At 44.6% G+C, this 26,068-nt stretch overlaps 1 protein-coding gene across 3 annotated transcripts in view; it reads right to left on the reverse strand.

Annotated features, from left to right (window-relative positions):
* Positions 1-26,068, reverse strand: part of LOC310922226 (ubiquitin-associated protein 1-like) — a 72,941-nt gene that overhangs the window by 20,335 nt on the left and 26,538 nt on the right. For all 3 annotated transcript variants that reach the window (XM_083882672.1, XM_083882671.1, XM_083882673.1), the window contains exon 3: positions 1,243-1,367. In XM_083882672.1, the coding sequence (XP_083738798.1) occupies positions 1,243-1,367 (125 nt within the window). The remainder of the gene's footprint in view (positions 1-1,242; positions 1,368-26,068) is intronic.

Here is a 26,068-nt window from a genome sequence, read left to right on the forward strand (position 1 = left end):
ATCATAACCTACATTTGGAGATTAGATTTTCAACATTTACGTTAAAGCTGTTGATTTTATGCTACTATGAGTTTATGGTAAGAGAGACCTGCTTCTCAAAGACCTGGAAGTCATCTGTGTACCATGCTGTAACCTGTTTACCTGTTTACCCTACAGCTGGAAAAGAATTCCCACTCAGAACTGCACAGAAAACAAGAACTGAAAATTTATTTCTTCATCCCACAATTGTGAGAACACATGAAATATGGTTGTATAAACACTTGTTACCCTCAAACAAGAATCTGCAAGTATACCATAGCATGGGTGTATCAGTTCTTAGCATTTGCCTCTGAAAAATGCTATTTGAATTTAGTCAAGGTAACAATTAGACCTATAACCACCTGTTAGGGGTCAGGCTTTTTCTTTTTTTCTTTTCTTTCTCTCAGGAAATTTTCTTCCTATTTTTTGCCCCCAGAGATGATGAATGGATGGTATTTAAGAGACAAAAGACCTAGCTGGACATCTTGGAAATGACTGAAATGATTGAAATGTTCCTGAGGGAGAAAAAGGGGTGCAATTGTTGCAGTCTCTTAGCTGGGTAGTGACCTCTCTGGCTGGGAGGTTTCTCTTGCAGTCACGGGGAATCATTGCACCTGGCCTGCCTCACTTGCGCCCTCTGCTGGCTGCATGGGAGTCAGTGAAACTGTAACCTTGCCAGGGTCTGCCAGTGCTCCTGCCAGTTGTGGTCGTAACTACACCAAAGAAATTGCTTGACATGTGAGAGAAGACTGTTATTTGGTTTCTGGTTTTGTTTTTTGCTGCTGTTGTTGTTTGTTTATCTTGTTAAATATATTCTACTAAAGAACTGTTATTCCTTTTCTCATATCCTTGCCTGAAAGTGACTCGATTTTGAAAGTTATAATAATTTGGAGGGAAGGGTGTCATATTTTGCATTCCAGGAAGGTTCCTGCTTTTCTTGTCAAACACCTGTCTTTTAAAGCAGGACTCCACAACAAAAATGCTGTACTTTTTTGAAGTAGATATGCTAAAATAAACATTATTAGACTTTTTAAAACGTAGGTTTTTGCACAGCCTATCATATTTTTATTTTTCTATACATTTTAACAGATCTTCTGCAACTACTGCCTGGCATACAAAATGACACTACAGGACCGTCAAGACTAACATTTGAACATATGTACAAACTGTGACTACTTGCAGTTTAGAGTACCAGGAGGAAGAGAGCAGAAAGGCATCACTTACCTGGGCTTCTCTGACAAGCTGGGGAGAATCAGGCAGGCTGAAACCAATGGGTAATCCAACATTTGCTGGGATTTTGAATTTGTCTCCTATCTTAAATGGGACATCATCAAGATAACTGAAAGGACCTAAGATCAAAAGTAGAAATTGTATAAAAAAACCTTAAAAGCTTAATGCATTCAATTAAGACTCACATTTCTGTATTTGAGAGCTATTTATCTCTGATGCCCAAACTATACCAGGTGATTCAATACAAAGAAAGTTGCTTGATCAGAAATACAATGAATCTGTTTGGACTTCATTGTATCGATTTTGGTTTTTTGGTGGTGTTTTGTTTGTTTTTAATGTTTTAGCTCATAACTACTAAGAAAACCCCCAAATACACAACACAACAATCCAACAACTGAATAAGATTTTGAAGTCAATACACCCAATGTTTTAGCTTTCCTTGTGACAAGACTTGCCCTACACACTTGGAAGTTGAAGCTTTCTCCTGAACACTGTATTCTGTTATGTCTAAAAAGATCTATCTTTTTATCATATTCAAAATAGGTTTTAAAATAACCCAGCTTTAGAGCAGCTAAGCTAAAGTAAAATCCAAGTATTGGCATACAAGTGGAAAGTCACATTTATACAGAAGTGGTCACAAGGGAAAAGTGGCCTAGTCTAGACACTCCACTTGAACCAAAATAGTGAAATAGCTCAAGACTATTTAGCATAGCAATTCTGATTTTTGAAACAAGGCAATATAACTTAATTAGCTGTCTGATTTGTGATCACTCCAATGAGAAGCCTCAGACTTATTTCATGGTCCTCCATCTGTTCTTTATATCTGTCACTCGTGGTATTTAAAAAATATTTTAGGATTAAACTTTCTTCAGGCATCCTGCAAACTCATAAGGCAGAATTATTTAAAGCTCAACCACCTCCAAGCAGCTAGACTATAGGTTTGCTTCCCTTGAGCTGCTGTGAAGAAGTATTAGAAAACATACAATATAAATTGCATTCACTTCCTTGGATCTCTGGTCTAAGCTTTTGGAACTATAAGCAAGGTTTCCAGCTGTGTATAACAATCTGAAGCATTCCTCTAACACTCATTTGTAACTTTGCCTTGAGTGATGCAGATCCAGAGACGTGAGTGACATCACTAAGATGGTGTTCAGTGACTAACCTCTTGTTCAGTGAGCTGTGACTCACCATTTTTATCTGACTGTAGCAAGGAATCTCACTCCCTACATGAACTTATCTATTGTTTGTAAACCAGTCAGATAACTCGAACAGGACAAGCTGTCTTGTAGTGAGTTATTTTGGCACCATGGGGTTAACACTGGTCTGGCATCTCCCAATTGCCAATAAGCATCTTACTTTTGAAGTAAGATTTGACAATATAAGCTGAATTTCTGACTGACAGATACACTTTACAACTGTAAAAGCCATACCAAACTTCAACAAAGCATAAATGTTCTATAAATTTTCCTAGAAATGCGTGGAGTTTCTCCCATGAGTGGGGACATCTATTTCATGGTTACTTTCCAAGGGATTAAGTGAAGGAATCTATGTACATTATTGTCATTTCAGTGGTAAGTTATGTTCGACTACTAATCAATACTATTTATTTTGCTAGCTTTAATATAGGTACTTTGATATACTGCACTGTTTTGTTATACTATAATCTACTGTTAGTTCTTTTAGTTTTATACTGTGTAGTAATTCTGATTAAGATCTTTCATCAGTTATCTTTTGTCTGTTCATTTGTCTTAATAAATAATTAATTTTTATATAAATATATCTGATTTGCCATCATTAGAATTTGCAGGAAAAAGTTGCAAAAGGCAAACTGTTGATAGTCTGAGGCTAAGATGCATTACTCAGGCTCCTCTCTCTGAGGAGTTTTGGAAGCAGGGGGGTCTTCTTGGCACCTCGTGACTCAGTGGCAGAGCTTCTTTAATAAACTGAAGCTCCCACTCCACTCAGGACACTGACCCATTTTCATACTCAGATGACAGTTAAGTTACTGTTTGGATTTGTTCACTATTGACAAAGCAGTCACAGGCTCCAAAAGGATAAGAAGATGTTAAAATGAGGAACATCCTGTTAATTTGGAATTCATAGAATCATAGAATAATTCCCTGAGTTGGAAGGAACCCACAAGGATCATTGAAGTCCAACTCCTGGTCTGGCACAGGACAGCCCCAAGAATCCCACCATGTGCCTGAGAGTATTGTCCAAACACTTCTTGAAGTCTGTCAGGCTTGGTGCTGTGACCACTTCTCTGGAGAGCCTGTTCCAATGCCCAACCACCATCTGGGGGAAGAACCTTTTTATAATATCCAACCTAAACCTTCCCTGACACAACTTCAGGCCACTCCCTCAGGTCCTGTCACTGGGCACCAGAGAGAAGAGATCAGTGTCTGCCCTTCTTCTTCCCCTCACAAGGAAGTTGTAGACTGCAATGAGGTCTCCCCTCAGTCTCCTCTTCTCCAGGCTGAACAGATCAAGTGACCTTGGCCACTCCTCATACAGTTTCCCCTTAAGGCCCTTCGCCATCTTCACAGCTCTCCTTTGGATGCTCTCTGTAGAAGGACTTTTGGTCTGCCACAGAAGAGCTTATCTGTTCTGCCTATCAGCTGGTGCATAACTGGGCATTTTCCCCCTCACAGGAATTGGTGAGATAACCTAGGCTGGACATCTGTCTGGTAGCGAGTTATCTCTGGAGTTATCCAGGGAGGGGAGATCCTGAGCTGACAATAAACATCTCACCTTGAGAGCAAGATTGTCTTAGGTTACAATGTAAGATGTAACCAAAAGTATGTATTTTATCACCATCTTCATAAGCTGTTAAAAACAGGTGGGGCAGTGTTCTTTATCACTTCCATGACTCATCCCTGATAACTCCCTCCAGGGACTATCTTCTGCTAATGGGCCATCAAGTCTCACTGCATGACTCATAAAATTACATCATCCCATTGTGAAATGCTCAACCCAGGTGGAGGAACCAAGCATTCCTACCTGGATATAATCTGAGGTTTGGAACACCACAAGCAGCCTTATCCACTGGATTCCCAGAGGAGGAGAGCTCCATAACCACCACTGGTCCTTCAGAGGAAGACCAGACCCCTCTATAGGATCACTGCTTAAACAGAACCATATCTATCACTTCAACAGGACTGCAGCCACCATTTAATTGGACTGCTACTACCACCCTGACCAGCAGGGTGTCAGGTTGTATCTTGACTGTCAGTTTAAGCTAGTGTTCTTTGCCTTTATTTTAATTTTTCCTATTAAATTGTAGTACTGACTTGGAATCCCCTGCTGGTTTGTTTTCAAACTAGTACAAAGTTATAGGAAGATAAGGTGCTGGAATTTCTGACTGACAGACACTTCACTTTACAAACTATAAAAGCTACACAAAACTTTCACAAAGCAGAAGTCATCTGCACACTAACATGTAGGGCTGCTCCCCAAAGTCTGGATGCAAACTCCATGGTTACTTTTCTGGGAATTGAGTGAAAGGACTTTATGTGTACTCCATCATCAATTTGGTGGTAAGTTACATTGACTCAATCTATACTATTTCTTTGCTAGCTGTAATATAGGTACCTTTTATTATGCACTGTATTTGCATCTACTAGAAGTTCTTTGTTTTATTTTGTGTAGTCTGTTTAAAGTCTTCTGTCTGCTAATCTTGTGTCTATTCAATAAATTGTAGCAATGGGGAACAAAGGCATGGACCCCCTTGTGCATGTGAAGGGAATCACTTTATTGTAAAAGTTACCCCCCTTTTATACCTTTAATCTCAACCAGGCAAAACCAAAACATAACAGAAGAAGAGCACCCGTTGGCTGGCTCAGCTGCAGTGTGCTGTCTACAAGTCATAATTATCTGTCACCTTCCAGCTGGTTTCCAACCATCTATCTTGCAGTTGTGCCTTTCCAACAGGGCTTTCTGGTAAACATAAGCTTTAATAACTTTAACAATTATAAGCCCATATTCTACATCTTCCCCCCCATTCATTTTTTTTTTTAACAACAGTGACAACAATAATAGCCATAACAACTTCTCAAAAACTGTAACAGATGCTTGTAACATAATAACTACATCAGGACGGTGTGACAAAAGGTCGCACACACCGTGATGGAACCCACTCCACATGTTGACCTGTGGAGACACAGGCATAACCCCTTCCCCATGTTAATAAGTCCAGGGGTCTTTTCCATTGTCCAGTTTTTTAAAATTGAGGACATATAAGGATTTAGCTAGTTTGTCATGAGGGCACTCTAACTCCCCCTCTTTTTGTTTTTAATTGCCTTGTGGGAGAGTGGGGGATACTGGTATTGTGAGACACACCCCATTGCTGCAAGAAGTTAAGAACTCACTCTGAGGTGTCTAAGTCTGTTGGCGAACATACTTTAACCTATTAAATTTAGATAACATGCACTTATTATGAACAGTAAGATAATACATTTGATAAAACAATAAATGCTTTACCTTTATCCAGGGTCTGTCATAGCTAGACTTGGATAGCCTTTTCTGGAACAAGGTTCCCAAGTTTACCTCAAAAAGAGGGTTCAGCTTTTATAAGACCAAATTTACAAGCCAAAGTGACTTGGTTTCATTTTTTAAGACAAAACCACCTGGGATTTATGGTACACTTCCCTAGTCAGCCAGAGCTAGGGCTTGATTAGTGCCTGAAGCCTTGACTGAGAAGGTTTTCTCAATATATCTTAAAAATAAACTTTTATTAATATTTCCTTAACATAAACAATGTATGAATAATCAAAGATAGACACACAAGTAACATCAAATAATATTTATGGTTGGATCCCTGTGTGTACCAGGCATTTCAATTTTGTCAGAAAGCAGCTAAAAGCTTCCTCATTTGTAGATAACTTGGCCTGTGCAAAAGTATTTGGTACTACACCTGTAGAACAATACTGTAGGAAATTACAGAATTACATGTCAAGTAATTTATAGAAACATTTAAGGAACCATGTGTTTTAACTTTTTATTGGACACAACACTAGAGGCTTGACAAAATTTGCAGAATGTGAAAATTCCATGAAGCATCATAAACACAAATTAAAGATCTTAACTCTGTAAACAAAACATGGTTATTAATCAGACAAGATAGATGATCGAAAACCCAGTTACAGTTCTTTTAGTTACAAACTAAAATACCACTATAGCTTTAAGAAAAAACAAAATCTTAAAGGTAAGAATAACCATTTTAACACATGTAAAGGATTTTTATCTTCAATAAACTACTGAAATGGATCAGCAAAAGGTTGAAACCTGCTAGCAACCATGGCAAGGCACCAGAATCCTACCTCCAGTGCTGTCTTTGGAGGCAAGGTCTAGCTCTATAGCAATGCTTTGCATACAAGTGGAGGTTATTTCTTTCTGTCCTCTTGCAGAGGGTATTCCCTTTTAAAACAAAATCTTGCTTGCATGTCCATAGCTCAGTGGTCTTGGCAGCTAGAAGCAGCAGCTTCTTCAGCTGTGGCAGTGACATTTCTGCCACCCCGCCTGGGTTACCCAACGTGGGGCTCTAACCCACAACCCTGGGATTAAAAGTCCCATGCTCTACCAACTGAGCTAGCTAGGCTCTCATCACCCTGGTGTTGTAGAAGGCTTGCTTGATCGGCTTTTCCTGGTACCAGCTGTGGGCAGTCAGGATCTCGCTCAGGTGGTTGCAGGCAGCCACTTGCTCTGAGGCGTTCCTGAGACGCTGGGACTTTTTCTGCGCTTCCTTAGTGCTCAGCTTGCCCGCCTTTTCTGCCAATACACTTTGGGCTGCCCAGGGGTAGCTGCGATATGGCTGCTCTTGCACTGGGGGAGCCGCCTGCCCACCGCTCCCGCACTGGTGAGCCCATAGGGGCCACAGTGGGACTTGTGGTGGGAGCCGCGGGCTCTGCGCTGTCAGCTCGCAGTCGCTGCCACCCCTTGCTCACCACCTGCTGCCCCGCACTGCCATCTTCAGCCATGACGGGCACAGGCACGGCCACCACTGGCGGGCACGCTCCATGGCAGAGGTGGTGACAAACTGCAACCTGCTTCTGTCTTACTGGCTGCACACCCATGCATTCTAGACTGGCCAGTGCTTGGGCACTGTTATAAATGCACATTATAAAATTGGCTTTTCGCAAGATGTGTGCTATATGATTAATAATATTGTGGTAAGAATATAGGATATAAGTTTTTTATTTCTGCTATTAGTAAAGAAAATTAGGCATAGTGGTAGTATTGATATAAGTATGCTTAAACTGTCTGTCTGGTCAGGATAACATCCAGTGAACATGTAAAGAAGACTCTGCTACTGATATACCAACTATCAGCAGCTACAATCTGATAAAAGTATGGACCAAGGCCCAAGCTGGAGGTGATAATGAAGACACAGCCAAAAAACACATATGCTCTAAAAAGGTGGACCCAAGAAGGGACCATGCAAAACAGTTCCTAGAATATAGAAACTAGTTTATGGAAGAATATGAATATGCAACAGACTGATGCAATAGAAAGGGTATTTAAAGAATGTCTCTGATATAGCAGTGTGGACTTGGCTAAATGCCAAGTCACCCTGCCAGCTGTACTTTGCTTTTTCTATCTCCTAATTGTCTTGCTTTTTTATTAAATCTATTTCTTAAAATTTACCAAAAAAAAGTGAACCTTGTTTTTCACAGGCATGCCTGCCACTGTGCTGGGCACCTACGTGGCCAGCGCCTTGCTGCATGGCCTCAGTTTCTACCTGGCTGCTGTCCTGCTGTCATTTGGCTTCATCACCTTCGCCAAGCATGCCCTGAGGCAGTGCTTGGCCACCATTTTAGACGTCTGTGTGTAGGCATGGAGCAGGGCTGGGGCTGCCGGGGCTGCGCGGGGGCCCCAGGCTGTGACCATAGTCCAGTTCTCCATTAGCTAGGCACTGACTCGGCGCATATACAACTGGGCAAGCTGTAACAACTGCCAGGTCACCCTCTTTCATGGCAGCTTATCGGCATTTTTGCCATCGCTGGATTACTGCATCCCCATTTGGGGTAGGAAGCGAGCCTGCCGCCTGCTCGTGGCACTGGAACTCTGCGCCAAGGGGACCGACTGCACGGGGATTTCCATCAGGGTAAGGTAACTCCACGGGGTATGGGTTAATCTCGGGATAAGGCAATTCCACGGGGCTTGTATTAATCTCACAGTTGTATATGGATTCTGGTGGCGCTAAGGGTTTAGGGGAACTAGCTTCTGATAGCACATAATGGCTGATATTAGCGCCATTTTCTTTAATGGCTGCCATGATTGTCCCCCACATGGCGAGATGCCCGCAGGCTTCAGCATAGCTGTCCCTAGTGGTATCAAAAAGTCTGCCCCACCACTTGCCAGGCTTCTAACCGAAAAGGCCCATTAAGGGGAAAATCTTTATTGTGATTAGACACCCAATCCAGCAAGGTGCTGAGGTTTGCATCAGCCACATTAATCGATTGCTGATATAGGAGCTGCCATACCTGGCCCAAGCTCCTCCTTTGTTCCAGGGATATTCCATCTCCTATTATTGCTCCCACTAGTCTACTCACTTTAAATGTGAGGTGCATGCACTGGACCTTGAGTTCTTCCCCCAAACTCTTCCGATCCTTCCCTGGATCTTTTTCCAATCCTTCCCGGCCTTTTCCTGGATCCTTTTCCCAGATCCTTCACAGCCAGCTGATTCCTTGATTTCAGTGGGAGTTGCTACCAGAATGGTATCTGTCCTGTAACATCTTAAGTCCTGATATAGGCTGTCATTTGTAGCAATGGAAGTAAAGGCACGGACCCCCTTGTGCATGCAAAGGGAATCACTTTACTGTAGAAGTTACCCCCCCTTTTATACCTTTAATCTCAACCAGACAAAACCAAAACATAACAGAAGAAGAGCACCCGTTGGCTGGCTCAGCTGCAGTGTGCTGTCTACAAGTCATAACTATCTCTCACCCTCCAGCTGGTTTCCAACCATCTATCTTGCAGTTGTGCCTTTCCAACAGGGCTTTCTGGTAAACATAAGCTTTAATAACTTTAACAATTATAAGCCCATATTCTACAATAAATAATTAATTTTATAATAGACCTAATTGGCCATTCTTAAGAACTTGTGAGTGAGATCAATTTGAGGTGCAGGTTGCTTCAAATAGAGCCACTGCCAGAAATCTAAGCCTAAGGCAGGACTCATCTAAAAGCTCTCATCTCCATTCAAACCACTTTCTAATAGTTTATAATCCTTCTTCTATTGTGGTGACCAAAACTGCTAACAATATTCAAGGTGAGGTTGCACCAGTGCAGAGCAGAGTGGGACAATCCCCTTCCTTGATTGGCTGGCGATGCTTTGCCTGGTGCCCCTCAGGACACAGTTGGCTCTCCTGGCTCCCAGGGCAGTGCTGACTCATATTCAACTTTCTGTTGAGCAGGACCCCCAGGTCCTGTCATAATGTGCTAATGTCACTTAAACTCTCATACCATGCACCAGTGTCTGGTCCCATAGTCTTGTTGAACAAAAGTGGTATTTCTTCCAGCTTTGAAACCATCAGGCCAAATAACATACATCCTATCTGCACCATCAGGATGAAAAAGTGTTCCAGGGAGAATATAATAGTATTTTCACTGTTCATTAGTGAGAAGGACATATTTGAGTATTGCACAACACAGCATCCAGATGGCACCTCAACTAGCCACCAACATCGTTATTTGCAAAACGGCATCCAAATTGTATTTGAACTGGCAATTTGAGAACCTGGATATGCCAAAGCATTTGCTTATGTAGAAATAGCAACTGTGACAGCCTTTGCACTGAGCGTAATAAATCATGGCCAGGTCAGAGACCACCAGATCTCTCAACTGCTCAGTCTGGTGCAACTGCTGCTACTATGCCCTGCTTAGTCCCACTGGCACAAGCCATGCTCTAAATAGGGTGATTCAAATGAAGCAGGATTACCTCTATGCACCGATCTCACAGCCCAAATTACTCAAGTGTTGTAAATATTCATCTTATTAGACCTATGGACACATTAAGTGGTGTCGTTCAAAACAACACCTCCCCTTGTAAAACATCTCCCCTCGTAGAGACTTCTCGTTTGTCTGAAATTGATACTAGCCACGGAGAATACAAACACATGTGGTATTTACATAGCAACACTGTTTTGGTACAGGAAAAAAAAAAAAAAAACAAACAAAAAACCCCACTTAGTTTTTTTCCCACTATGCTTTTGTGATAAATTTGGTGTAAAAATTCGTGTATAAAATAATAATCCAATGTATAATAAGAACGATGTTAATAAAATGTAAAGTCTAGTAGGTAGCAATCTGCATCCCCAGCCTGCACGGCTCCAGTTGTGAAACAGGACAAGGACCATCGGACTGAACAAAGACGCTAGCCAGCCCCGATAAGAATCGCACCCTTTCCAATGCAAGGAGAATTCCTTCTTGATGACGATGCAGATTTCATCAACGCCCTGGCACGATGTACACACTGAAATCAACATAAGACTGACTGGTACAATTGGCATAAGAAAAGACCTTCCCGGAATGGATTAACGGGACTTGACAAGATCCGGGAAGGCCATCGAAAAGAAATTTGGACTATTTGGCCCACCCTGGACACCTGGACTGCCTCAGGGCAGAAAAATCCTATAAAACGGTGGACTGAGGACCGTTCGGCGTGGATTTGGGCGTCCTGTACCCTGGCGTGCAGACTCCTATCCACCTGGCGTGGCGCTGCTAATTTCCTATTTTGTGGTTTTCTCTTTTATATGTGATTGATATCGTGTTATTAATAAATTGTTTCTTTGTTAATCCGATATTTGCCATTGCATTTATAACAGATTTGGTGCCGTGACTCGGATTTGGAGGAAGCTGAGGGGACCTGCGATCCAGGGGGGTACCCCCGCTGATTTTGGCGGCCTGGTGAGTGAGGAGACCCCGCGGCTCCACCCGAACCTCCGAACCAAATTTAGGAACGAGAAAACCACAAAAAGGACAGGGGAAAAGACGGATCCAGGGGCAAAAAGAGCTCAGGAAGGCAAAGGGCCTTCAAAAAGCCACGGCTGACATTGCTCGTAAAACGTCTAAGTGCACGAAGACATCCACGCAGGAAAAGGAGCTGTAAGTACTGCTGTTTGAGCGGGTGATCGGGCGAGTGTGTGAGACGTGATCTGATCACGAAGAGAGTGTGGACTTCAAGGTCGCATTTCCGTATTCCCGCGAGGGGAACGGTCGACCACGAAGGAAGCGATTTCGTGTGAAAACTCTCTCATATCACTCGTCAAAACTGGGACTAGGGAAGTCTCGGGGACCGATCACGGAGTGTGCAAAAAGGGGAAGGGTACGTCCTGTAGAGCTCGGGAATTGGTAAACCATTTTTGCCAGCGGACAAAGGTAAGGGTCCAAATAGAATCCAGGAAAGGATTGAGTACCGATCAGGGACCCCTCGGCACAGCTCGCTGGAGGGGTGAGTAATCGGAAAAGCCCCAGTCCCCTGAGAAAAACCAGAAACACAACGCACAGGCAGAAAGCCGACTCGGAGAGAATTTGCAGACTTGGTAAGAAAGACTTGTGAAACATGGGACAGAGAAAGAGCAAACCCCAGAAAAAGACCACAGAAAAACTCCCCTCCGGTAAGGGAAAGGGAACTATGAAAATCCCCCGAAATAGTCCCCTGGGTTAAATGTTAGAACATTGGGGAGATTGCCCTCAGAGGAAAGGGAAATCCAAAGAAAAGATGGTGTACTATTGCATGGATGTGTGGGGTGGTGAAGAGCTGAGGAGCCACCTTACGTGGCCGGTGTTAGGATCATTTGAAAATTGGACATGCAGTGAACTGAATCGCTATGTGGAAAACAAGAGCCCCTCAGACCCTGAGGAGAGGGAATATGCTCGGCTCTGGCTGAACACCCGAGCAGGACTATTCCCGATGAAACAGAAAGGGCGGCCCGGAACTGGGACCGAGCCCTGGGACCCTCTAGACCATCTCCCACCTCCTTACAATGGGCCGAACTCACCACCCTCTCCGGATCAAGTGGTGCCCACGGCTTCCTTGGACCCCCAAAACCAACTTATGGGGGCACAAGCATCCCAAGTAGGGAGCCCTATGTCCATAACAACACAGGCTTCCCATCCCTTATCCCCGCTGGCAGTCCCTCTGCTGCCACCCCCTCTCCTACCTCTTCCATCCGGTCTGGGTCCGTCAGCGGCACCCCTGTCGATAGACGCCATGACCACCGGAATCCCCTCTGAGATCCCGTCTGCGCAAAGATGGGAACGGCCTCACTCACCCTTTCCGCCGCAACCAGGGTTGGCACGGGCGGAGGAAAGAATCCCCTCTGCCTCACAGGCGGCATTTCCACCCCCGCAGCCTGCAAAAGGGAGACAACCCACTGCCACCAGTTCTCCCCCTGCTAGCAGGACCCGCTTGAAAGCAAGGATGATGGGTGATGAATGGGGAGAAAGCGAAAATGAGGGACACAGTTTACTCCCATTAAGGGAGGTACCGACGGCCCCCGGGGTTATCGGGTTTGTGAATGTTCCCCTCAACACAGGAGATGTAAGAGCTTTTAAAAAGGAAATGGGACGATTGTTGGATGATCCTTTTGGTGTGGCAGATAGGTTGGATGAGTTCTTAGGAAGTAGTATCTATACCTATGAGGATCTGATGGCAATCCTGAGGTCTCTGTTTAACAACGAGGAGAGAGAAATGATAAAGCAGGCAAGTATTAGAGACTGGGACAGGCGCAACCCACAGGGGACACCCGGTGATCAAAAATGGCCCAGCTCTAGTCCGAGCTGGAACGCTCAGACAGAGGACGGTAGAAGGAGCATGATAGACCTAAGGAATATCATGATCCAAGGTATTCGGGAAGCCGTCCCAAGGGGTCAGAATATCAGTAAAGCCTTCAATGAATGTCAAGGGAAAGAGGAGTCCCCCACTGAATGGATTGAGCGATTGAGGCGAAGTCTGCAGATATATTCTGGGACGGACCCTAATTCCCCTGTAGGGGAAGTGTTGCTCAAGACACAATTTGTGGCAAAATCTTGGGAGGATATCCGGAGAAAGTTGGAAAAGATAGATGGCTGGCAAGATAAGAGCTTGCAAAAATTGCTGAGGGAAGCACAGAAGGTGTACATGAGGAGGGAGGATGAAAAACAGAAGGTACAGGCTAAGGTTCTGGTAGCAGCTGTAAAGGAGGTCCAAAGACAGGAGCAGGCATCAGGTAAGTATAAAACTTTATCCCGAAAGCCCCAAGGCCCCCGCAAGACGGCCCCAGTCACAAGGAGGGAACTGCCGGAATGTTACTATTGCAAAAAGGCAGGACACCTCCGGAGGGATTGCAAGAAAAGAATGAAAGATGAAAAGATCTTCCAGGAGGATTAGGGGTGTCAGGGACTCTTCACCTTGGGGACCAGAACATCTAACGAGCCCCTGGTAAAATTGAAAGTAGGTCCCCAGCGACAAGAAACAGTTTTTCTGGTAGATACCGGGGCAGAAAGGAACACGTTACAGCATCTACCAAAGGGGTGCATGGCCAGTGAGGAGACAGTTATGGTGATTGGTGCAAATGGGGACCCTTTTAGAGTGCCGGTGTTAGAGAATGTGGAAATTGAGTCGGAAAACAAAGTCTGTTTGGGAAACTTGTTGTTAGTGGAGGAAGCTGATTACAACTTGTTAGGGAGAGATATGATTATCGCCCTGGGAATTAGCATAGTTGTAAAAAGTTCCGATCTGGTGGTGAAAATGTTTAAGCTCACTGAGAAGGACGAAGCAGACATCAATCCAGAAGTATGGCACTCTAAAGGAGAGGTGGGGAAACTAGAAATTGACCCCATTCACATCGCAATTGAGAACCCCGAGGACCCTATACGGGTCAAACAGTATCCCATTCCCCTGGAAGGGAGAAAGGGGCTAAAACAGGTAATCGATGACCTCTTGAAGGGACGAACCCTAGAACCATGCATGTCACCCCATAACACCCCTATACTGGCTGTGAAAAAGGCAGATGGAAGTTATCGGCTAGTTCAGGATTTAAGGGCAGTGAACGCTCAAACCAGGACTAGATTTCCGGTGGTGGCCAATCCGTATACTTTATTGAATCGACTCACACCCGAGGACGTGTGGTATAGTGTGATTGACCTAAAGGATGCTTTTTGGACTTGCCCCTTAGATGAGAAAAGTAGAGATTACTTTGCTTTTCAGTGGGAGGAACCCAATACCAACAGAAAGCAACAGTTAAGATGGACAGTGCTTCCCCAAGGATTTGTGGACTCCCCTAATCTGTTCAGACAGGCTCTGGAGCACCTCTTGACTCAATTCACCCCGAAGGAAGGGACAAAACTTTTGCAGTACGTAGATGATCTGCTAATAGCTGGACCCACTGAGGAAAGCGTGAGGGAATGTACTGTGGCATTGCTGAATTTCATTGGAGATAAGGGTTTGAAAGTTTCTAAATCCAAACTGCAGTTCACGGAGCCCGAAGTGAAATACTTGGGTCATTGGCTATCCCAAGGGAAAAAGAAATTAGACCCTTAGAGGGTCGCGGGAATTATAGCATTACCCGCTCCGAAAACTAAAAGACAAATACGTCAAGTTTTGGGGCTCCTGGGTTATTGTAGGCAATGGATTGAAGGCTTCAGTGAGAAGGTAAAATTTCTTTATGAGAGGTTAAACACTGATAGAGTGAAGTGGACTGATCAGGATGAATTGGACTTTCAGAGATTAAAAGATGAGAACATGACTGCCCCAGTACTGACCCTCCCGGACGTAAATAAAGAATTCCAGTTGTTTGTAGATGTTAGCGAGCAAACAGCACAAGGAGTCCTGACTCAGGAATGGACAGGAAAAAGAAAACCCATAGGTTTTCTATCAAAAATCCTAGATCCTGTGAGCCGGGGATGGCCTACGTGCTTACAGGCCATAGTAGCAGTGGCGCTCCTGGTAGAGGAGGCGAGGAAAGTTACCTTCGGGGCCTCTTTGGTACTTTATACCCCTCACGATGTGAGAAGTATTCTACAACAAAAGGCAGAAAAGTGGTTGACTGACTCTCGGCTTCTGAAATATGAAGCCATTCTGATCAGCTCCCCTGGGTTAGAGTTAAAAACCACCTCTGCACGGAACCCTGATCAATTCATGTTTGGAGACACCTCTGAGAAATTCTTGCCTGATTGTGCTGAGATCGTGGAACTCCAGACAAAAGTAAGACCCGATTTGGAGGACCAGGAATTGGAGGGGGGAGAAAAATGGTTTGTGGATGTGTCTGCAAAGGTAGTAGAAGGGAAGAGGAAGTCAGGTTATGCAGTGGTGGATGGTGGAACGGGAAAGGTGGTGGAATCGGGCCCCCTGAGACCCGAATGGCTGGCCCAGGCTTACGAGCTTTATGCTCTCTTAAGGGCTCTCAGAAGGATGAAAGGGAAAAGGGGGACCGTGTTCACAGATTCCCGTTATGCGTTTGGGGTGGTCCATACGTTTGGGAAAATTTGGGAAGAAAGAGGTTTGATAAATACGAAGGGAAAGGCCTGGTCCACGGGGAAATAATTCAACAAATCGTGGAGGCAATCAAAGAACCCAGAGATTGCGGTAGTCCATGTGAAAGGGCATCAGGCCGGACTACAATTCCAAACCCGCGGTAATAACCTAGCTGATCAGGAGGCAAAAAGGGCAGCATTGCTCACGGTGAGCGTCCCCGAGGTGATCGGGGAGGAGGACCCCGAGATCCAAATATGCCCCTGCGAGAAGGACATTGAGGGATTCAAAGAGATGGGAGGGGTCTTGGAAATGGGAAAATGGAAATTACTCGATGGGAGGGAATTGGTTCCAAAAAGTGCAGCCAGAGGAATCCTGAGACGTTTGCATGAACAGACTCACTGGGGAACTCGGGCATTGGCTGACCAGTTCTTGAGGTTTTTCGGGTGCAAGGGAATTTTTGAATTAGCTAAACAGGAGGTACAAGGGTGTGTGATTTGCCAGAAGGTGAATCGATCGAGATCCAGACAAACGGCCTGGGGAGGTCATCCTCTTTCATATAGGCCGTTTGAAAGGATCCAGGTGGACTTCACCGACTTACCAAAAGTTGGGAGGTATAAATACCTATTAGTAATAGTGGACAAATTAACACATTGGGTAGAGGCATATCCAAGGGCAAAAGCTACGGCCCAAACGATTTCCAAAGTGTTATTGGAGGAAATAGTCCCTAGATATGGAATTGTGGATTGCATAGATTCGGACCAGGGGACTAATTTCCCATCAAAAATCATGAAACAATTATCAGAGGCTTTGGGAATCAGATGGCAATATCACACCCCCTGGCATCCCCAAAGTTCGAGACAAGTGGAGAGAATGAATCAAACCTTGAAATCACAACTGGCAAAGCTCATGTTAGAGACAAAAATGTGTTGGGTAAAATGCCTTCCCCTTGCTCTGCTTAATGTAAGAACCATGCCACACTCCGATACGGGGCTGTCCCCCTTTGAAATGTTGTATGGAATGCCATACAAGCACGGAATGCCGGTGGGACATCCCCGAGTCAAGGATGTGCAATTACAACCTTATCTTATTACTATAAACAAAAATTTACAGGAGCTCCGAAGGCGTGGACTTGTTCCCCAAAGTGCCCCTCTCGGATTTGCAATCCATCAGATTCAGCCGGGAGACAAAGTGTTGATCAGGACTTGAAAGGAACTTCGTCTCGCCCCGCATTGGGAAGGACCGTTCCTAGTACTGCTAACCACTGACACCGCAGTACCAACTGCAGAAAAGGGTTGGACTCACTCGTCAAGGGTGAAAAAGATCGAGGATCCAAAAACCTCGGATTGGAAGGTCACCACTCCTCCAGGAGAACTAAAGATCAAGCTTCGGCGTCAACCTAAATGACCACTCAGATAAGTTGTATCACCCCAGACTGCGAATGTTTCCCTTTTATTCATTTTGAATGCGTGTACTGTAAGCAAGATTGGGTCACCCATTGTTGGGGAGGGAATCGACCTATGGGTCTGTGTTCTAATTGTTTGACTGAGGAGCAGGAGAACACAAGCCGTCTCTTAATACTTGCCACTCGAGCCGGACTTTTGGAGTTAGATTCTCCTGAGTGGTATCAAATTTACACAAAGGGAATAAAGGGAAAATTGGACGCTAAAGCAGAGGCTTTGGCAATTGAGTGCCGGAGGACCATCAAGGTACCTTGCCGAGGGGACACAATTAAATTATCCTGGTGGGCAACCTACAAGAGAAGGTTTGCCATCAGGACTACACGGGCCCCTGAAGCACACCCTTGCTGCCGAGAAGATGGTTTACCCCGCCGTATGTTTACATACGGGCGAAGGGCAAGGCAGAGGGGTATATCGGTGGGGAATCCTGATAGTCCTGAGTCTAGCTGTGTGCTGGACCAAGGGGGCCCTTCCAGTGGTGCATCTGGGGGAGAATCCTCCCGTGAAGTGTGAGTGGTGCTTAACAGCCCCAGAGACCGGACCGATAATGAACTGTCCCCTGGAGAAGCAGCTAGGTGATTGTTGGGCCAATGGCACTCGATTTCATCTCTGTAAATTGGAAGGAGTGGTCCGGTGCAAACACTCAGGGGCAAGTTTTAAGGACGGACAGTTCAGGGTCCCTGCTAACTCACACATTAGACAAAGGCGTGAACTCGAGATTCCGCACCCGGTACAAACATGTGGTCAATGTAATAAAACTGTCTGGGTTGGAGGAAAAAGGCAATGTACCTTCCTCGCCTATATTAAAGTAAATTCTCTGTGCTACGACAGGGCAAAATTAAGAATATGCAACATGGGTGGAAAGCTGTACTGGGAGGGAAGGAACCTCAAACACGAGGAAGTAGGTTCCTTTAATAATGAACCCATTGTTTTCAACCTATTGCCACAGGGTGATAATCGTGTGTGTTTACAGTTTGATCAGACCTTTTGTTTTTCAAGGGACGAAGAGAGGATGGACCCTGAGAGCAAAATGAAGCAGGTAACTTTGGAACTAAGGAGACAGGAAGCGGAGGCCAGAAAGAGGAGGATTGAACAAGAAAGATTGAAATCGCTCAGTGAGCAGTATGAACAATTGGAAAAACAATATGGTGATGGGGGATTTCCAGCTCCTAACCAAAACCTCTTTATAGAATTAATGCAGGAAATAGCCACTGAATTAGGACTGATGAATTGTTGGATCTGTGGGGGATTGAAGTCAGCCGAAAGGTGGCCTTGGAAAGGAGAAGGACTAGCCCCGGAACAACTCCTAAAATGGGCAAGTTCAAAAATATCAAAAATCATAAAAAGGCCGGAGGGATGGATTCTAGAAAACAGAATAGTCGGCACTATATGTATCAGCCGGGAAGGGAAGGAGTTTACCGATCTGGTAGGTTATACTCCATGTATAAACACCCTAACGGTGAATGATAAATCAAGGATCTGGCAACCTGAGCCACCCTCTGGATATTGGAGCAAAATTCGAGAAAAGAATTGTGAGTGGTTCGAGACCATGGGACTTTGCTGGCACAAGAGTCCCGGGGCTAATCCGTTCCAAGCCTTAGTAGGCCTGAAAGAATACTGGGATGAACCAGGTAGAACAAATGTTGGCTGGAAAGCACCAGATGGAATATATTGGATTTGCAGAAAGAAAGCTTACAGTGAACTTCCCAGGAAATGGAAGGGGTCCTGCACCTTAGGCATGATTAGACCCTTTTTCTTTACCTTGCCCAGAGCCAAAAGTAATTTGTTAGGAGCACCTCTCTTTGAGACATTGAACCGAAAGAGAAGGGAGATAAGGCGAGAACTACCTGTAGCTGGAGGCAACCAAAAATGGGGGGAGGAGGAGTGGCCCGCAGAAAGAATCATTAAGTATTATGGGCCAGCCACCTGGGCGAACGATGGTAGTTGGGGATATCGGACGCCCATTTACCTCTTGAATAGGTTGATTCGGCTGCAAGCAGTGGTAGAGGTGGTTTCGAACCACACCTCAGATGCCTTGGAACTTCTGGCAAAACAACATTCACAAATGAGGGCCTTTGTATACCAAAATCGACTTGCCCTAGATTATCTATTGGCTGAGGAAGGAGGGGTTTGTGGCAGATTTAATGAATCAGAATGCTGCATTGAGATTGACGACTACGGGGAAACAATCAAAGGACTAGCCCAAGAAATTAAAAAGGTGGCTCATGTACTGGTCCAGAAGTGGAATTCGATTCTTCAAGCCTTATGGTGGGATCAGCTATTCGGGCAAGGGGAATGGTGGAAGAAATTAGTGTTCTTCATAACCTGTTCCATTGCAGGCATTATTTTCCTCCCGTGTTTGATCCCCTGTTTCATCCGACTGATTCACTCAGTTGTCCAAGGGATGCAGATAGCCTCCCTTCCCCTAGACGCAGAAGCTGCACAAGGGAAAACAGTGTCCAAGTTAATGAAGCTAGAGGAGGAAAAAGGGAAAGGGAGAGCTGCAGCAGCTTTGAGGAGATTTGAAGAGGGACAAAAACTTCAACCAGGTGATGAATCCTCACAAGAGGACTGGGAAGAATGTGACCTCAATTGGAGTTGAGGTCAAAATAAATAAAGGATACGAATTTTTAATTTGATGAATTATTAGGCGGGGGACTGTGATAAATTTGGTGTAAAAATTCGTGTATAAAATAATAATCCAATGTATAATAAGAACGATGTTAATAAAATGTAAAGTCTAGTAGGTAGCAATCTGCATCCCCAGCCTGCATGGCTCCAGTTGCGAAACAGGACAAGGACCATCAGACCAAACAAAGACGCTAGCCAGCCCCGATAAGAATCGCATCCTTTCCAATGCAAGGAGAATTCCGTCTTGACGACGATGCAGATTTCATCAATGCCCTGGCATGATGTACACACTGAAATCAACATAAGACTGACTGGTACAATTGGCATAAGAAAAGACCTTCCCGGAATGGATCAACGGGACTTGACAAGATCCGGGAAGGCCATCGAAAAGAAATTTGGACTATTTGGCCCACCCTGGACACCTGGACTGCCTCAGGGCAGAAAAATCCTATAAAACGGTGGACTGAGGACCATTCGGCGTGGATTTGGGCGTCTTGTACCCTGGCGTGCAGACTCCTATCCACCCGGCGCGGCGCTGCTAATTTCCTATTTTGTGGTTTTCTCTTTTATTGGTGATTGATATTGTGTTATTAATAAATTGTTTCTTTGTTAATCCGATATTTGCCATTGCATTTATAACACTTTTCTTTTTAATAATAACCACTGACATAACCTCATCTTGAATACAAATGTGCTACAAAACCCACAAGCACACATTAAGAAATGCACCAAGGGTTTTAGGACATTTGAAAACTAAAAGTCTTCCTGAAGCAAAACATTGATGGATATAGTATTCACTTTGCTCCAGCCCAATCAGAACAGTACTAGTCTAGTGAAGTGTATTGGGTTTGCATGGCCAAGCCTTGGTAGCTGGGGGGCTGCAGAGGTGGCTTCTGTGAGAAGATGCCAGAAGCTTCCTCCATGTCTGGCAGAGTCAGTCCCTGGCAGCTCCAAAGACAGACATGCTGCTGGCCAAGGCTGGGCCAATTAGAAATGGTGGTAAGGCCTCTGAGATAACATGTTTAAGAAGAAAGAAAAAATAAGTGATTGTGTTTTGGGATGCATCCTTCCCTGGGTTCCCCAAGGAAAGAGAGAAAATGAAGGGGTCAAATTAAAGCCTTTAGAGAAATTAAAATACATTAAGCCATGTAAACATGAAGTCAAAGTTTAGGGTGTAGTTTTAAATAAATATACCCTAAGTGCCTTAAGAAGCTGTCAGCCAGCACAAGGCCTGGAGACCTAAGGCCAGGTAACTTAGCTTTAGACATAATAAAAACATAGTAAAACACCATTCACAGTACTAGACAGAGCAGGTACAAATTTTACGTGAATGAGATAGAATTTTTTACGTTAATAGATATACTATATGATAGAGCTTTTTACATTAATAGATATGCTATATGCGTAGGTTTTGTGTAAGGTTTGATACCATCCTTTGTAGTTTTAGGCACTTTCAGAATCAGGTTTAGATTGGTGTAGAAAGAATGTTTTAGAATTGTGTCCTTAGTGGATTTGGTAACCTATAGATAGGGATATGAATATGCATTTATGATTTATGGATAAAAAGCCCCTGGTTTTGGGGAAATAGCATCTATTTATAGATCCTTTGATTAATCGGTCCACCCTCTTCACCATTTACAACAAGAGAGAATGGGGCTCTGCCGGGGAACTGCTGCCAGAACTTTGTCAGGTATTATATTGCTTGGGCTGCTGCCAGAGCTTTTGCTGTTGTGGTTGCTGCCGCTGAGAACGTTGCTTGGGAACGGGTCTCTCTCTCCCTGCACCGGGAAACTGCCTTTGTTCTGCAGCCGGGACTCTCTCTCTTTCTCCTGAGGGCTGGAAAACTGCCTCTGTTCTCATGGCCGGGACTCTCTGTCAGGCTGCTGCATTGCCCCGCTGGGATCTTAAGCCTCATAGCTTTCAGTAAGACTACATTTAGGACTGCCTGCCTTTGGGACTGATGCATTTATATAATTGTCCTGGGTTGTAGTGTAAGATGTACACAAAGTATTTATTCTATCATCATCTTCATGAACTGTTGAAACCAGGTGGGGCAGTGTTCTTCCCAGGCCCCCTGCCTTTGGGCTGTCTTCTGTTAATGGCCCATCAATGCCTTGCCACATGACTCATAGGTAACTCCCTCCAGGAGCTATCTCTCCTTAATGGGCCATCAAGGACCCACTTCACAATTCATCATCCCATTCTGAGATGCTCTGCCCAGGGGGAGGAGCCAAGCATTCTCACCTGGATATAATCTGGGATTTGGGACAGTACAAGTAGCCCTTACCCACTGGATTCCCAGAGGACCAGAGCTACCAGACCTTTCTAAAGGATCACTGCTTCAGGAAGACCACCTCATCTGGACTGCTTCCACCACCCTGCTCAGGTTGTATTCTGACTCTGTCAGTGGTCTTTTGTATTATTGCATTTGTTTTATTTTATTTTACCTTTTTTTCTTTCTTCTTATTAAATTGTATTTCTAACTTGGAGCCTCTCACTTGTTTTGCTTTCAAACTACGACAATAATAAACAACTTCATATTAACTAGAAACTGCTCTTGGCCCTTTAAGACCTAAACCCATGAATAGCTTGACAATTGCACAGTTGTAATTACGGCCAGAGAAGAGTGGGGTGAAAACATGTGAGAGGAACAACTCTGCAGACACCAAGGTCAGTGGAGGAGGGGCAGAAGCTGCTCCAGGTGCCAGAGCTGGGATTCCTCTGTAGCCCATGGTGAAGCAGCTGTCCCCCTGCAGCCCATGGAGATACATGGGGATGCAGAAATCCACCTGCAGCCCATGGAGGAGACCCACGCCAGAGCAGGGGGATGCCTGAGAGGAGGCTGTGACCTTGTGGGAGGCCTGTGGAGAAAGGGGCCCATGATGGAGCAGCCTGTCCTTGAAGGATTGCACCTCATGGAAGAGTGACCCATACTGCAGCAGTTTGGGGAGGACTGTTGCCTGTGGGATGGACTCATGTTGGAGAAGTTTTAAGAGAACCGTCTCCCATGGGAGGGATCCCATGGTGGAGCAGAGAAAGGACTCCTCTCTCTGAGCAGTGGGAGACACCACAGGTGATAAATGGACCATAACCCCCATTCCCTGTCTCCTTGCCTGGCTGGGAAGGAGGAAAGGTGGGGGGAAGGTGTTTTTAAGGGTTTAGATTAATTCTCATTATCCTGCTCTGATTTTGTTAGCAATAAATCCAATTAATATCTTTAATTTTAGTCTGTTTTGCCAGTGACAGTATTTGAGGAGTGATCTCTCCCAGTCTTTATCTCAACCCACAAACCCTTTGTTAAATTTTCTCTCCCCTATGCATCTGTGTAGGAGAGTGAGAGAGCGGCTGTGGTGGGTGCTTGGCATCTGGCCATCATCAACCCACTACATGAAGTTAAAGTCTCATCTAGAAAGCAAAGAATCCCTTTATTTTTGTAAACAGATGACCCTTCTGCTTGAACACACTGATGGGTAAGAGCGCAAATTGTTTTTAATGACAAATTCTAAAGCAATAAGAAAAATCTATGTAGAGGAAGCATTATACAAGCCATGGTTGAATAGTCACATCTCAAAGTGGAGCAATGAAAGGGTTTTTTTTAAACTGTTATTTAATATGGCTGCTAGCCACTTCATTATTTGTGTTAGTTTAAAACAGTCTGTGTATTTTTTGGTGGGCGGGGGAAGCCACAGAGGCAGCTTCTGAGAGAGAAGCTGCTTGAAGCTCCTACTTGTAGGAAGGCATCCTCCACACCCTAGTAAGCATTCCTGTATATGGAAAGGGTTTCAGTTTACCTCTAGACATTTTAGGAAGTTTAACTAGAACTTTCCATACCCTTCTCATGGCAATTGGCTCAGTGTCAAGAGAGAAGCATCTGCTGGACCTTGTCACTGTTCATCAAAGCCTGTGCCTCTTTCTATTGGCAAATTGCCAATAGAACCATTCTTGTTTGTTAAGTAGATAAGAGAGAGAACAAAGGTGCTCCACACGTTTTCGGGGTGTTGTAGCAGGTGTATGGGACCTGTCCATATACTGTGCTCAGCTTTGCTCTTTGTTTTTGTATTATTTTCTTTCTTTCTTTTTGCTTTTTCAAGACATACTTGATCATGCTGTCTCGCTATTGATTAAACCATTTTCTATAAGGTGCTGGACACCCTTAGAGTTATTGAACCCTCACAAAGCTAATTCTACCTAGCTCTTTGAGAAATTCAATACCTCCTATGTCCAGAAGAGCCAATCCCTGAAGGTTCTAACAATGGACATGTTGCTGGCCTAATTAGAGAAGTTGGTAATGCCTCTGTGATGACATATTTAAGAAGGAAAAAAAATGTGCACAGTCCTCTTTTTTTTTTTTTTCCAAGGGCTGGGGAGGCGCTGCAGCTGGGGCCCTCCTGTTGCTGAGAGTGGCCACGCAGCCAACACTGGAAGCGGCTGGGGCCATGCGGCCGCTACCATCTCAGCATGACTTGCAGTGAACTTTGCCTGCTTAGCCACTTTTAGCCAGCTGTGCTGCGAGCAGAAGGGCAGAGGTGGCAGCAATGGATTCTCCTTTTCGGTGCCCTGCATGAAGTTAGGCACCAAATGGTGCCAGTGCCAGGGCAGTCAGCGCTGCCCCCAAGGTGCCAGTGAGGACTACATGGCCAACAGCAAGGGGCACGGCATGTAATTCCCTGATACGGACCCCAGATGAGATCAACCTTTCAGTGCTGCAAAACTCTATAAGAACTTTTCAAGTGATAGAACTTGAGAATAAATGAACGTACAGACAACAATTTTCTCTTGAGTCAGAGAAAAGGAAAAAGTGAAGACATGTGAGTTGAAAACATATGGCAACACTAAGGTCAGTGAAAGGAAGGAAGAGGAGGAAGTGCTCCAAACTTTGAAGCTGAGATTCTTCTACAAGCCATGGTGAGGACTGTAATACAACCAACTGTTTCCCTGTAATTCATGAAGTGCATGGGGGGATGCAGAGATCCACTTGCAGCCTATGAGAAAAGGTGCTCATGCTGGAGTGACTAGATGCTGAAAAGCTGTAATCTAGTAGGAAATTTAAAAGAAAGAGAAGACCCTTGCTTCCAGAGGTAGAGAAAGAGGGCCCTTGCTTCCATACTAGAGCAGCTTATCCTTAAAAGACTACACCCCATGGACTAAAAATGACCCATGCCATGTAGTTTGGGAAGCCTATTTTTGCCTGTGGGAGGGACTCATGTTACAGCAGGTTCGAGTGGGACGACTAGTCATGAAAATTAGAACCACACTGGAGAAGTTCACAGAGAACTGTCTCCTGTGAGAAGGACCCCATGGCATAGCAGAAGAGACTCTTCTCCCTAAGCAAACTGAAGAAAGATTTTGAGTGAAAAACTGACTAAAACTCTCACACCCTGTCTCCCTGTGCTGTCAGTGGGAAGGAAGGAAGGGCTGGAGGGGGGAAAAAGGTGTTCTAAAGATTTATTTTAGTTCCCATTATCCTCTTTTAATTCTGTTAATTTTAATTCTGTTAATAAATTTTTTCTTTATACTTTTTAAGTTTTGAACCTCTTTTGCCCTAATGTGTTTTCTCCTAATCCTTATCTAAACTCATGAGCCCTTCAGTTTTTCTTTCCCCCTCCTCTGCTCAACTATACTAGAGAAGAATGAGTGAATAGTTTTTTCATGAGTATCTAGCGCTTAGCCAGTGTCAAACCATGACATACTTCTAGCAGTTAAAAGCATATTGAGGAAGTTCTGAGAATAGCCGTGGTAAAATTGTACCTGTCAGTCTCATCTCTGACACCACGTACCATATGATACTCCTGGCCCAAGGTTCTACTACAGGAGTAAGACTTCAGTATAATATGCTGGCCAACTCATAGAAGTGTCCTCCAGTTTGGTAGCTATGAGAGACTGGAGGAGATTGCTGGCTTGAAAAATTTTGGGTACATGTGTGTGAGGGAAGGGGCAGGTTGGGCCTTGCCTTTGGCAAGGCAATGCACTGCCCCATAGACCCCATGCCTCCCTGGGCCTGTATCCCAACCCTGTGGTGGCTGCCAATCACTGTGTTATAGATAAGTAATAAGATGGCTGGCTCTCACAATTAAGAGATAAATATTATGCGTATGTTAGAAGAAGTTTTGTAGATGTATAGTTATATTATTGTGAGATGTCCTCCTGTAGTCCTCTTTCCCCTCCCCCTTGTATTGTTGTCACCAGATGGCCTTGGTAGTCGGGGCATTTGGGGAGGGACAGCTAGTTACTAGGAGGCGCAGCATGGCAACACTTGACCTCCAATCAAGTTGTAAGA

This window comes from Zosterops lateralis (genome assembly GCF_965231275.1).
Source record: "Zosterops lateralis genome assembly, chromosome: W".
NCBI classification, from domain to species: Eukaryota; Metazoa; Chordata; class Aves; order Passeriformes; family Zosteropidae; genus Zosterops; species Zosterops lateralis.